At 33.8% G+C, this 12,520-nt stretch overlaps 1 protein-coding gene across 1 annotated transcript in view; it reads right to left on the bottom strand.

The window, feature by feature from the left end:
* Positions 1-922: 922 nt before the first annotated feature.
* LOTGIDRAFT_234217 (hypothetical protein) overlaps positions 923-12,520 on the bottom strand; it is a gene marked incomplete at its 5' end in the record, with an annotated part of 11,919 nt that continues 321 nt past the window's right edge. The window contains 30 exons of the mRNA XM_009061411.1: positions 923-1,444; positions 1,891-2,093; positions 2,654-2,757; positions 3,319-3,424; positions 3,899-4,040; positions 4,511-4,671; positions 5,031-5,173; positions 5,526-5,578; positions 5,736-5,790; positions 6,265-6,461; positions 6,838-6,928; positions 7,273-7,407; positions 7,747-7,926; positions 8,341-8,411; positions 8,801-8,920; positions 9,382-9,535; positions 9,928-10,049; positions 10,724-10,762; positions 10,844-10,882; positions 10,964-11,003; positions 11,145-11,242; positions 11,382-11,420; positions 11,501-11,539; positions 11,680-11,718; positions 11,800-11,838; positions 11,920-11,958; positions 12,040-12,078; positions 12,160-12,198; positions 12,280-12,318; positions 12,400-12,438. Coding sequence (XP_009059659.1) covers positions 1,250-1,444; positions 1,891-2,093; positions 2,654-2,757; positions 3,319-3,424; positions 3,899-4,040; positions 4,511-4,671; positions 5,031-5,173; positions 5,526-5,578; positions 5,736-5,790; positions 6,265-6,461; positions 6,838-6,928; positions 7,273-7,407; positions 7,747-7,926; positions 8,341-8,411; positions 8,801-8,920; positions 9,382-9,535; positions 9,928-10,049; positions 10,724-10,762; positions 10,844-10,882; positions 10,964-11,003; positions 11,145-11,242; positions 11,382-11,420; positions 11,501-11,539; positions 11,680-11,718; positions 11,800-11,838; positions 11,920-11,958; positions 12,040-12,078; positions 12,160-12,198; positions 12,280-12,318; positions 12,400-12,438 — 2,799 coding nt within the window. The 3' untranslated portion in view covers positions 923-1,249. The remainder of the gene's footprint in view (positions 1,445-1,890; positions 2,094-2,653; positions 2,758-3,318; positions 3,425-3,898; positions 4,041-4,510; positions 4,672-5,030; positions 5,174-5,525; positions 5,579-5,735; positions 5,791-6,264; positions 6,462-6,837; positions 6,929-7,272; positions 7,408-7,746; positions 7,927-8,340; positions 8,412-8,800; positions 8,921-9,381; positions 9,536-9,927; positions 10,050-10,723; positions 10,763-10,843; positions 10,883-10,963; positions 11,004-11,144; positions 11,243-11,381; positions 11,421-11,500; positions 11,540-11,679; positions 11,719-11,799; positions 11,839-11,919; positions 11,959-12,039; positions 12,079-12,159; positions 12,199-12,279; positions 12,319-12,399; positions 12,439-12,520) is intronic.

The following is a 12,520-nucleotide window of genomic DNA, read 5'->3' on the forward strand; positions in this document are numbered from 1 at the left end:
AAATTAAATATACATTTTTTCGACATTACACAAGTCACTAACAAAGAAGGAAAATGGAGTTTTACACCCTACTCCTTACGATACACTAGAAAAAAATAGACATAAACTCTGAGAGAGAGGGTCACAAAATACTAGAATTGCGTAGGTTTTAGGGTTGTAAGTCTGGACCTAATAATCTTCTACAACACAAGACATAAAAACAGGCGACTAAAGCCGCGAATAGGCGATGTCCGGTGCGGTGCACGGTGCGGGATTATCGATACAGTAGAAAATAAAAGAAGAGTACCCACGAGGTACGGGTCCGGACACGGTGCGAACACGATTGGCATCTGCTATTTTCTACTGTATTGATAATCCAGCACCGGAGACCGCACTGGACAACGTCTATTCACACCTTAAGTCCAATAAGAACTGTTTCCTTGAAAAGAGGACGTTTCCCAGCCTATGTGTGCGAAGGGGGAACTTACACCTTCTATTTGTATCTTTCAACCAAAAATAATAGGAATCAGGCAAAAAAGAAGCTTTGAGTTTCCCCAATATACATACAAAGACTAGAAAACCTCTTTGAACCCTATTCATAGAGTCATTAAAAACTTATTTGAGATATAATTGAAATAACCTGGCCACGTATTCTCGAAACGATCTTAGCACTAGAATGTCCTAGATTCTTATATTCTAACATTGATTCTAGGACATCCTAGTGCTAAGAACGTTTTGAGAATTATAATATCAAAATCAAGCTTCAGGTTGTATTAGAGTTATCACAATAAACGTTTGGCACATAAATAAATAGAAATAAATAAGTAAGTACAAAAAAGTCAAAAACAAAAATAGTCTTTAAACAACATGAGAAGATTCTTTCATGGACGGTTGACGTAATAACACAACAAAATTAAAAAAACACAAGCATTACATAAAGATGTTTTTTTTATAAAAATGTTTTCAAAATGGAGAGTTGAGTAATAATTTGATTGTATAAGGTATTTTCTTAAATTAGAGTTGACCGTGAAACAGTGGATAAAAGATTTTGTCAGACTTTGCTCAACAATATGAAAGTTGCGTATTAAACGCTATGCGCAGTATACTCACAATTATACAGTATCTGTTGAATGTCTATATGCCTTATCTATAGGATCATATTATACCTAGGGAATGGAAGGAAGGAAGAGGGGTACAAGAGGTGGATAAGGGATGAGAATTTTCGGAAAAATCAAAAGACAATTATGGTGGGACATCTATCTTGTGTCTTTTAACTCATCTCTGATGAATCTCTTTCAAACAATGATCGTAGAATTTCAACAGGTCGTTTTTCAGCCTCCTCTAGATAGGCTCCATCTTGCATCTCATGTCTGTTATAGAGTAAGGAAGAGAAACCATGTTCACTGAGACCCAGATCACTCTGTAACATCGCAGTCCAGTTCAAATTAAAGTTCATTATAAATTCCTGCAAGGAAAGATATTTTTTATAGTAGAGATATACATTTGCTATTGCAGGGCATCTCTAATGTCTAAGAGTCACAAGGATCTATTGAACATCGAAGTATTCTCTCAGAGGATAGGCTATACCACATTCTTCTAGAGCATTAGAAGCTTTCCATGACTTTATGTCCAAATGATCTATTTGTTGGTTATTACTAAGAATGGTAGTCATAGTTGCCTATCGTGGTGTGTGTTGGACATCTCAGTAACCTAGAACAAGTCAGCTTTCCTCCGATGTAAATCAGAGATTAAAGCCAAGAGGTTTGCCAAAAACCATTCACATAGGGCTGTTGAGTTGACAGAACTAAATAAAAAGTTAACATTGTAGTCTTTTAGAGATAGATGATTAAGTCTCAATTGAATTAAAAGATGTCATATTGTGTCCCAAATTTCTAAAATAAATTAACTCACCTGTTGAAAATCTGTATCTCCAATCTGACTGAACTCAGTCTGGGGAACAAACTTTTTCTCTTTGATTGGGGTCAAATCTAAATCAAATTTGATAGTTTTAGCCGCTGGCTTGTCTTTCATTGATAGTTTGATATCTAACTGTTCTTCTATCCAGGTCCAGTTCCTTTTTATCAGGTTGTGGATTATCTCTAGATGGTGGTAACCTGAGGGGAAAAAAAATAGTGTCATATTGTGGTCTGAAATAATTCTTTCTTAACAAGAGTTACTTCCCTTCTAGTCAGCAAGAGCTGCCTTGCTGTCATGTGACAAGTAAATATTCAATTGTGTTATTTGTTTGATAATCTCTAGGTACAGTGCTCTTGTGATGGGTCATGATTGATGATAGAATTTAGTTCACTATTATGATATACTACTCGGTTTATTTGTACACAATGTTTCAACAATTTACATTGTCATCATCAGTTTATATGGTATACTATTCCTGAGTTTATTTGTTCACAACGTTTCAACAATTTACATTGTCATCATCAGTTTATATGGTATACTACTCCTGAGTTTTATTGTACACAATGTTTCAACAATTTACATTGTCATCATCAGTTTATATGGTATAGTGCTCCTGAGTTTTATTGTACACAACGTTTCAACAATTTACATTGTCAACATTATTTTATATAGTATACTACTTCTGAGTTTTATTGTACACAATGTTTCAACAATTTACATTGTCATCATCAGATGAAATGAGGAAGTTTGAACTCACCATCAATATCATTAAGTATGGCGGCTGCAGCAGTGGTAAAAATATGGTCAGCAAACTGACTGGTGGCTCCCTCTAGTATATCAGTATCTGGTACAGTAAATAATCTACAAATAACAGTACATATTATTTAACATTGTATTAGAGGGTAAGAGTCGACAACAGACCGATTCTTAAAAGCACTGGCACAGGCATCAGAATTGTTCTCACTGACTGCTAAGTGGTCAAAGTGGTAGACAAAACATTTTTATTTAAAATAATCTTGCTTGAATGATAAAATCATTTTCTTCTATATTTCTATGGATTATAAATAAAACCCATTTTCTTCTGTAAATCAAAGCATAAAGTCACAGCCATATTATACAGTCTTTCTGTCGAGGACTCTTAATTGGGTACAAGCAAAGCGAATCTTAAAAATCCTGACTGTCAGCTGTTTTTTGATCAAACGTCTTGTGACATGTCCTTTCTTTTTTTTTATCTGTACCGTGGATTAAGAAGAAAGATGACATAAGCCATATTATACAGTCTTTCTGTTGAGGGCTCTGATTGGGTACAAGCAAAGCGAATCATATCACATCTTTGCATGATACGAGTACGTGCTTTATGATGTCAAGGTATTAGAAGGAGTGTGTAATAGATTGACAATGTGATGATGGATTAAAACTTACTCGTTAGACAAATGAACTGCTATCAGCTGTATTTTACCAGTTAACCATTCCTTATTAGCTTTAACAAACTGTGATGCCATTTTAGGTGTACTAATTGATGACTTGGCTACAAAATAAATAATTTAACGTCAAACTCTTTACATGAGAACTTTTGCCTTGAAAATTGTTGACTGACTCAAAATATAATAGTAGCACTCCCAGTGGACTGACACATGTAATAAATTTCATCATCAACATTTTTTGATGGAATTTTGTTTACTTTCAAACATTTTTGGCTGACACTTTAAGAGTGATTTAAGATTTGGATTTATAAAATGTTAGGTTTAAATTGTTTTATGTTGCTTCACTCGCCATCTTGTAATATCTTTAAATCCTATATGTATTAGGTATTCAGTGTTATGGCAGGTACTCATCAATAGAGTCATTACGATTGGACATCCAGTCCCCTGCTTATGCCATGGGGAACACATTTGAAAATGAAATTAAATGAATGTAGTTTTATGGATACAGATACAGGTGAATATGCAGGTGAATATGCAGGTGACATAGGACAACTTTATAAACCCTCTTGAGAACCTACCTCTACCAAAGATTAGTATACTATAAATACAATCTGCCAACACTGTAAGTAATTTGTGGGTCTCTTCTGGCACCTCCTGGCCAACCATTGTTTCTATATACTTGGCACTGAGAAGTTTCTCTCGAATACATCGTCCTATTATCTGTCAAGGTTAAAAAAAAAACAACTTCAATTTGACATATATTTAACACTCTTAAAAACCTATGAGTACTTGTTTAATAGACTTAAAGAGAGGAAAAGATTATCAATCAGGGAAAAATATATAATTAACATAAATTCTAAGAAATAAGTACAGTATTTTTTGCCTTGACAATTTGGCATATATTCAATATTCTTAGACTCTGTATTCAGTGAGATAATACCAAATCAACAGTCCTTGAACAGTCAAAATTTATCATAAGTATGAAAATAAGTGACAGGGTATGCTTACTCTTCTAGACACCTGATACCACTTTTCATTATGAAATACTTATTCATTTATGATTGATATACTTCCTCATATGAATAGTTCATTAGCTGCTACCAATGTATTGCCAAACAGTTAATTTGTATTTCAGGTTTTGTTTTGCCGTTCTGATTGTTAGTTCTTGGTTTTTTTAATGAGTTACTTACGATGATACCAGCACAGTTGTGAGGTGTTTTAAGATTGTTATGGTGACAAGCCTCCTGTAGAATATTAAACGTCACACTAACAGACGTGTTTAAAACGTGGATCTTCTCGCTCAGTTCTGTTACTACGATCTTTAACGCTGAATCTATTATATACCTCTCTCCTGTATAATATATCATCAAGTTGGAATTTTACACTTTAATATCCCTAATTTTTCAACCTTATCACCTACTTTTCCATAATTTTATTGATCATTATGAAACTACATATCATTCCATTTCTTTCAATGAAAAGAAAGAAAAAAAAAGAAAAAAAGAAAGAAGGAAAAAACATATTTTCAATGGATCATAACTCGGTTTTAAGAGGATACTGTCTGCAAGCTGGAACCCCTAAAATCACAGCCATTCCCAAACCCAAAACCTATGCCACTGGCCCCTAGAGTATAGGGCCAACCCAAACCCCTCCTATGTTTGAAGACGTTAACTTGGTACCACTCAAGTATAGGCTTCTCTCACTACAAACCTTTTTTAGCAGAAGTTGAATCATTATCAAATTTATTAGGAGGACAGCCACAGGGTAGTTCCTGTATTTCTGGTATTAAACAGCCCTTGCCTGTTACTAGTGATGGTAGATTCAGAATGTAGATTATTAATGGCTCTAAAACACTGAAATTACAAGGAAAGGAAAGTAAAATCATTTTTTTTGTTTTGTTGGTCATACTTTGAAAAAATGAAGACAAGACAAGGAAAATAAAATATTACATATTGAGGATGCCAATGAAATGAAATTGAGTTTTACATCCTATGTTGTTGCACTTTATTGATATTTTTTAGCATGAATTTCAGAATTGACGAGAAGATTAATGTGTAAATGAACTGAGTTTGAGTTTAACCTTTTTATGCAGTACCTATTGGGTTAATGATTAGGGGCAATGCATTGCTATGAAACAGCATTAGCCTAATATGCAACAATGGCCTTAATAATAAATCAATAAATTGAACTGAATGGAGAACTTACCTATCAATGTAGGGAGACAGGAGATCAAACAAGGCAGACATCCAGATTGGAGGCTAAAAATAAGATGTTATAAACATTAGTTCAACTAACCATTCACTTAATGAAGCATAAACTATATATTTCAATCGAGTGAAAATTTTAGCAAGAGAATGTCAAAATTTACTTGTTATATTTTGAAGTATCTATCTAATAAAAAGTTTTATTTCTCACCTCACATTCAAGTGTTGAAAGTTTCTTGGCGTTTAATACATCCCAATCTTCACATCTGAATTATAATAATTCATATTTGAATCAACAGTTACAATCAAAGAAAATATGATATGGAGAGGACTGTAGCATCTCCTATCAATATTTTTACTTGTAAACATGTATGACTCTAGTTGTCAACAGTATTTCATGGTCAATCTTTAAATCATCTACTGCAGATTCTAAATCTCATGTCTTCAGGTTTCATCAAATCAGCTCAAGGAAATTGACTACTGAGGCAGACGTCTATAACTAGGCATCCCTTTCAGAGAGTCCACATTGCTTATGTTCTTTTTGTACTTAAGGTTTATCTAGTCAACATCCCTTTCAGAGAGTCCATGTAGCTAATAATGTTTATTTGGTATTTAGGTTATCAACTTTGCATTGCTTTCAGAGAGTCCACATAGCTAATAATGTTTATTTGGTATTTAGGTTATCAACTTCGCATTGCTTTCAGAGAGTCCACATAGCTAATAATGTCTATATTATTTACCTATCTATGACTGGCATGAGAACTTTTGCCACACCGTCAGTAAAATGTGTACACTGGGATAAAACTGTTATGACAGCGGTAAATATTTCACGACTGTCTGACTTCTCTTTCTTATCATTGGTCATTGTTTCAGTCTCAAGGGAAGCAACTCTTGTTAACAACATGATTGGTAGTGTGTAGTCTTTCATTATCAATGCCTGAAAAAGAGGGGATCAAATGTTTTAAAGTCCAAAACATAGTCCAAGTCTAGATATTACCTCAATTATAGGTGATTATGGATTTTTGGCTTTGAATTTCAATCATTGTTTAATTAACCATGTCCCAACGATTACTTGAATCAAAGTGAGACAGAATTCCCTCATTGCACACTGCATGTTATTGTCTGTCTTAATTAGCATAATCAGATGCAGAAAGGATTTGGAAGGTTGAACAACATGTACTATGCACTGAACAATATTTTGCAAGCTTAAAATATTTCCATTACCAGTTGATTTGTAAAGATAACATAGCAGGATTCAAGCTTAGGATTAGACTATTATATCATTTAAGGTCAAGAAAGAAAAAAAAACTCACTTGTAGCAGTGTACTGGGCTCCCACAATGGTTGATTTAATAATAATTTAGTTTGTAAATAAACAGCGTTCGTAGTCTGCATGTCGTCATAGCTACAATTAGTTAAATATTCAACAATTAGATTCATTCACACAACAAATTCACTAGTTATCATTGGAAATTCAAGTTCATGTATTAAGTATTGTGTGTTATAGCAGATACTCATCTATAGAAGCACTGGTCTAGGTCAAGATTTTGACACCTTATTTCGAAAAAGCAGTCGAACTTGTTGCAAACAAGTTTTAAAAGAATAGTTGAGCGATTTATTTCTGCTCCTTTGGGTGTGATTCAAAGCATACACAAGTAGTCTATTTATTTGTAGGTAGAATGAATAGCTATTAAATGGTAAAATGGAAGAAGAGGGAGGGGGGTATTTAAAGATTATAAAGAAACATACTGTTTTTGAGAAGGTAAGTAGAGTGATGGTTGAATCCAGTGTAACCATAGTGTATTGGAACCACTATAAGACAGAGATCCTGGCAGAGTATCAGGCTGGCTATCTCGTCTTTTACCGTACCCTCTTTTAAATATTCTGAAAATAAAACGGAATTTTAAATCAATACATTTGAGTTGTATGATTGGCCTGACTGAAATAACAGACTCAAAAGAAATTAATGGAGTTTTACGTCCTACTTTACACAGCCTGTAACACACAGGACATCAGTTTTTTGTCCCATCTGACTAACTTGATGCTTTTTCCATGTCAGCCCCTCTTACCTGCATCACTGACAGGGGGAAGCCGGGTTGAAAAATGCGAAGGTATCATCTCGACCTATGCCCGGATTGAACCCTGGACGTTGACGGTGAGCATATATATAATGACCCAAACTTATATCTAATTCATATTGATAAGACTGGTAATACAACCTACCTATAGACTTGATCAATAGGTGAAGTAATAACAGCGATACAAGCCAGTAAAGTAGAACACAGGTTATGTATATTATAATGAGGGATATCACAATGGCCAGGGTCTAGATACTGAGACATGGATTTACAAACTTGGAATAAAAACTCAGATGTACACAACAACACTGCTGTTAAATCATATCTAAAATTAAATTAACATCCATCTTAATAATTCTTATTTGGGGTCATGTTTTATCAGTAAATATTAACCAACAAGAACTCACTAACTCTTGTTTTATTGTTTCAAGGGGTTGATTTAGTGCTTTTCTGAACATTCTATGTGTATCAGGAACACTGATATAGCAGACGTCTTTGGTTCATGGAATTCCACTTAAACTTAGCGTTTTATTACGTTTCTGTGTCTTTTGCAATGATCTTTAGATATTTTGTGCAGCTTTTGCGATAGTGATGTCATACAATCCCTTTGAGTGAGCCACATACAAAAACATAGCTAGAATAACTGTCCCCAATATGTACAGACTGTAGATTCTATATCAATAACGGTTATTAACAGATGAACGTTGGCATATTAAAATCAAAGATAAAACATATTTACCTGAATTGTTTGACTCTTCTATAACTAGGTTTGACTCGAACATATCGGAGAGTCAACATCTGAAGTGACTCCTGAAGAAGAGAAATGAAATTGAGTTTTACCTCCTACTTTTCTACGCGAGTTTGGGCTAATGAAGGTGAGCAATGCCATGATGTGTACAATAAGGAGAATTTTCTTGTTTGAATTTTAACTTTAGAGTGATCTTTCAACTTTTTCTGTCAGCCCCTCTGACCTACATCACTGACAGGGTGAACCTTGATAAAACTTTTCAAGGTATCAAAGGGAAGTGACAAAAGCCTATATTTTTTTAAATTCTAGCTGAGGGATGTTCAATGTGCAAAGCCTGTTGCACACAGGGCCTCAGTTTATTGACCCATACGAACCACTAGACACCCTTTCAACATGCTTCACTGACAGGGGGAAACTGGATTGAAAATTAGAAGCTATTATCTGGACTTACCTGTAGAATAGAGCCGAATATATTCTGAGCCAGTTTAGGAGGACAGATAGACCACAAATCATATTTTAATCCACGTATATGATAGTTCCACATCTGTATAGTATATGAACATCTTTCATCCTGGATAAACAGAAATTATAATAAATTCATTGAGTGTGATTCATACTTTGCTCATATGCTTATTCAAACCTTAAAAAGCTAACCTTCATTCTGTCCTGATGAGGATTGTGTATCTGAAACATGTGCCACGAGCATAAAATGAACTCTAGTCAATTAGATACCAAACCAAAGTGTCACATTTATTTATTTATCTAAATAAATTCCTAGATAAGAATTTGTTGAAATTTTCAAGCTAACAAAAAACATCAAACAGGCTTTCCAACAAAGTTTCTCAAAACAATTTGTGGCTGGTAGCACCTAGGTTCTTTAGACTTGACTATTTTCCAAGTCAACGTCTGCAACCTGCATCACTGACAGTGGGGCATAGCATAGCAGAACACAAATGCTTTCCCTTACATAACCATCTGATTGTTTTTTCTCAAAAATTGGCCTTGGATTGAAATTACTAAAGCACTATATACCTCATAAAATTCCTTATTATCAGTCCAATGATGGCTGTCAGCGTCATGTAAAACTGTGGTAGCTAGTAGTTGATTATGAACATCTAAAATTTGTTTACTGATGGTTTCTACTAGATCTGATAGTTGTTTTAATAATCCCACAAAAACTTTCTTACTGTAAACATACAAATCAATATTTGAAAGATGAAATGTACAGTTGGATATAAATTTATTGGAAATTAAAACTAAATCAGAAAGTTTTTTAACCAATAGAAAATAATAAAATTCTTTTAATCTTTTCTTGAAATGTGTATAAACCTAGAGGAGACTATGTAAAACAATCAACCTAGTATGAGTATTTGGAAGTTTTCAGTCAGTCCTTGATATCACTGATGTTAATATTTGATAAATTGGTATAAAATGAGCCAACTACTTAACATCCAAATAAACAGTCAAGCTTAATTTTGCTGGTAATAGAACAAGGTAAACCAATAGACAGTGTGAAAAAAGTTAAGGCTCCCAGGAAGCCAAAGAACCAAAAGTTAAAATAGATAAGACCCTACTCACCCAGCGTCATCAGTACAGAGAACATTTTCACAATGAGTCAGTTGATTTCGACAGTATACAGCATTAGATAGAATTAAATATAGCTGTTTTACATTGGCTTTAGTGGGTATATCAACACATAACTGAAATTACATAAAATTATAGGATCATGTGATAGGAAGATGAATTTTAGGGGTTCTGTAGCACAGTTTTTTAGTGTTGGAGTCTTCACATATTTAATTTGCTTGGTTATGCCAAACAAATGGTGGCTGTGGGTTCTCAGTCGGCGCATGAAAGTCTGGTGACCCTGAATGAGTCATTTCTCCAAATTATTCCAATAGATTTAGCTGTAAACTGGTATGGGAAAGATTAATGCCAAGGTTTCGTCAAGGACCATTCCTTGCGCATCAAGGGAGACTCTACAAGGCAAGAAGCATAAGTCTACTGTCTTTCAACATTCAGGGGATCTTTAACATACACAGCCTGTAGCACTGTATATTCAAATTGATGGCTGTGGTGTCTCTAAAGCAGTGTCTTCCAATATCGCCCTTCCCATTCTGCCCCTACATTTTTCCCATCTGGCCCCTTCTCCATTTTGTCCCTTTTCCCATAATAGCTCTTGAAGATGAAGCCAAATACAATCAAACCCTACCTTAATAAGATGATCATGATAAAGTTTTAAACAAGTTGTTATGGTATCTATATAAGCAGCTCTAACAGCTGATAGACTTCCATCACAACCAGCTCTCGCAAATACCAGTAGGTTATCACACGTATCAAAAAACTCTTTTACAGACTGAAATATAAATACAAATACCAGTAGGTTATCACACGTATCAAAAAACTCTTTAACAGACTGAAATATAAATACAAATACCAGTAGGTTATCACACGTATCAAAAAACTCTTTAACGGACTGAAATATAAACACAAATACCAGTAGGTTATCACACGTATCAAAAAACTCTTTAACGGACTGAAATATAAATACAAATACCAGTAGGTTATCACACGTATCAAAAAACTCTTGAACGGACTGAAATATAAACACAAATACCAGTAGGTTATCACACGTATCAAAAAACTCTTTCAACGGACTGAAATATAAACACAAATACCAGTAGGTTATCACACGTATCAAAAAACTCTTTTACAGACTGAAATATAAACACAAATACCAGTAGGTTATCACACGTATCAAAAAACTCTTAAACGGACTGAAATATAAACACAAATACCAGTAGGTTATCACCGTATCAAAAAACACTTTAACAGACTGAAATATAAACACAAATACCAGTAGGTTATCACACGTATCAAAAAACTCTTTAACGGACTGAAATATAAACACAAATACCAGTAGGTTATCACCGTATCAAAAAACTCTTTAACGGACTGAAATATAAACACAAATACCAGTAGGTTATCACACGCACAAAAAACTCTTTAACAGACTGAAATATAAATACAAATACCAGTAGGTTATCACACGTATCAAAAAACTTTTTAACAGACTGAAATATAAACACAAATACCAGTAGGTTATCACACGTATCAAAAACTTTTTAACAGACTGAAATATAAACACAAATACCAGTAGGTTATCACACGTATCAAAAAACTCTTTAACGGACTGAAATATAAACACAAATACCAGTAGGTTATCACCGTATCAAAAAACTTTTTAACGGACTGAAATATAAATACAAATACCAGTAGGTTATCACACGTATCAAAAAACCCTTTTACAGACTGAAATATAAACACAAATACCAGTAGGTTATCACACGTATCAAAAAACTCTTTAACAGACTGAAATATAAATACAAATACCAGTAGGTTATCACACGTATCAAAAAACCCTTTTACAGACTGAAATATAAACACAAATACCAGTAGGTTATCACACGTATCAAAAAACTCTTTTACAGACTGAAATATAAATACAAATACCAGTAGGTTATCACACGTATCAAAAAACTCTTTAACGGACTGAAATATAAACACAAATACCAGTAGGTTATCACACGTATCAAAATACTCTTTAACGGACTGAAATATAAATACAAATACCAGTAGGTTATCACACGTATCGAAAAACACTTTAACAGACTGAAATATAAATACAAATACCAGTAGGTTATCACACGTATCAAAAAACACTTTAACAGACTGAAATATAAATACAAATACCAGTAGGTTATCACACGTATCAAAAAACCCTTTTACAGACTGAAATATAAACACAAATACCAGTAGGTTATCACACGTATCAAAAAACTCTTTTACAGACTGAAATATAAATACAAATACCAGTAGGTTATCACACGTATCAAAAAACTCTTTAACAGACTGAAATATAAATACAAATACCAGTAGGTTATCACACGTATCAAAAAACTCTTGAACGGACTGAAATATAAATACAAATACCAGTAGGTTATCACACGTATCAAAAAACACGTTAACAGACTGAAATATAAATACAAATACCAGTAGGTTATCACACGTATCAAAAAACACTTTAACAGACTGAAATATAAACACAAATACCAGTAGGTTATCACGCGTATCAAAAAACCCTTTAACAGACTGAAATATAAACACAAATACC

Source organism: Lottia gigantea (genome assembly GCF_000327385.1).
Source record: "Lottia gigantea unplaced genomic scaffold LOTGIsca_48, whole genome shotgun sequence".
Taxonomy (NCBI): domain Eukaryota; kingdom Metazoa; phylum Mollusca; class Gastropoda; family Lottiidae; genus Lottia; species Lottia gigantea.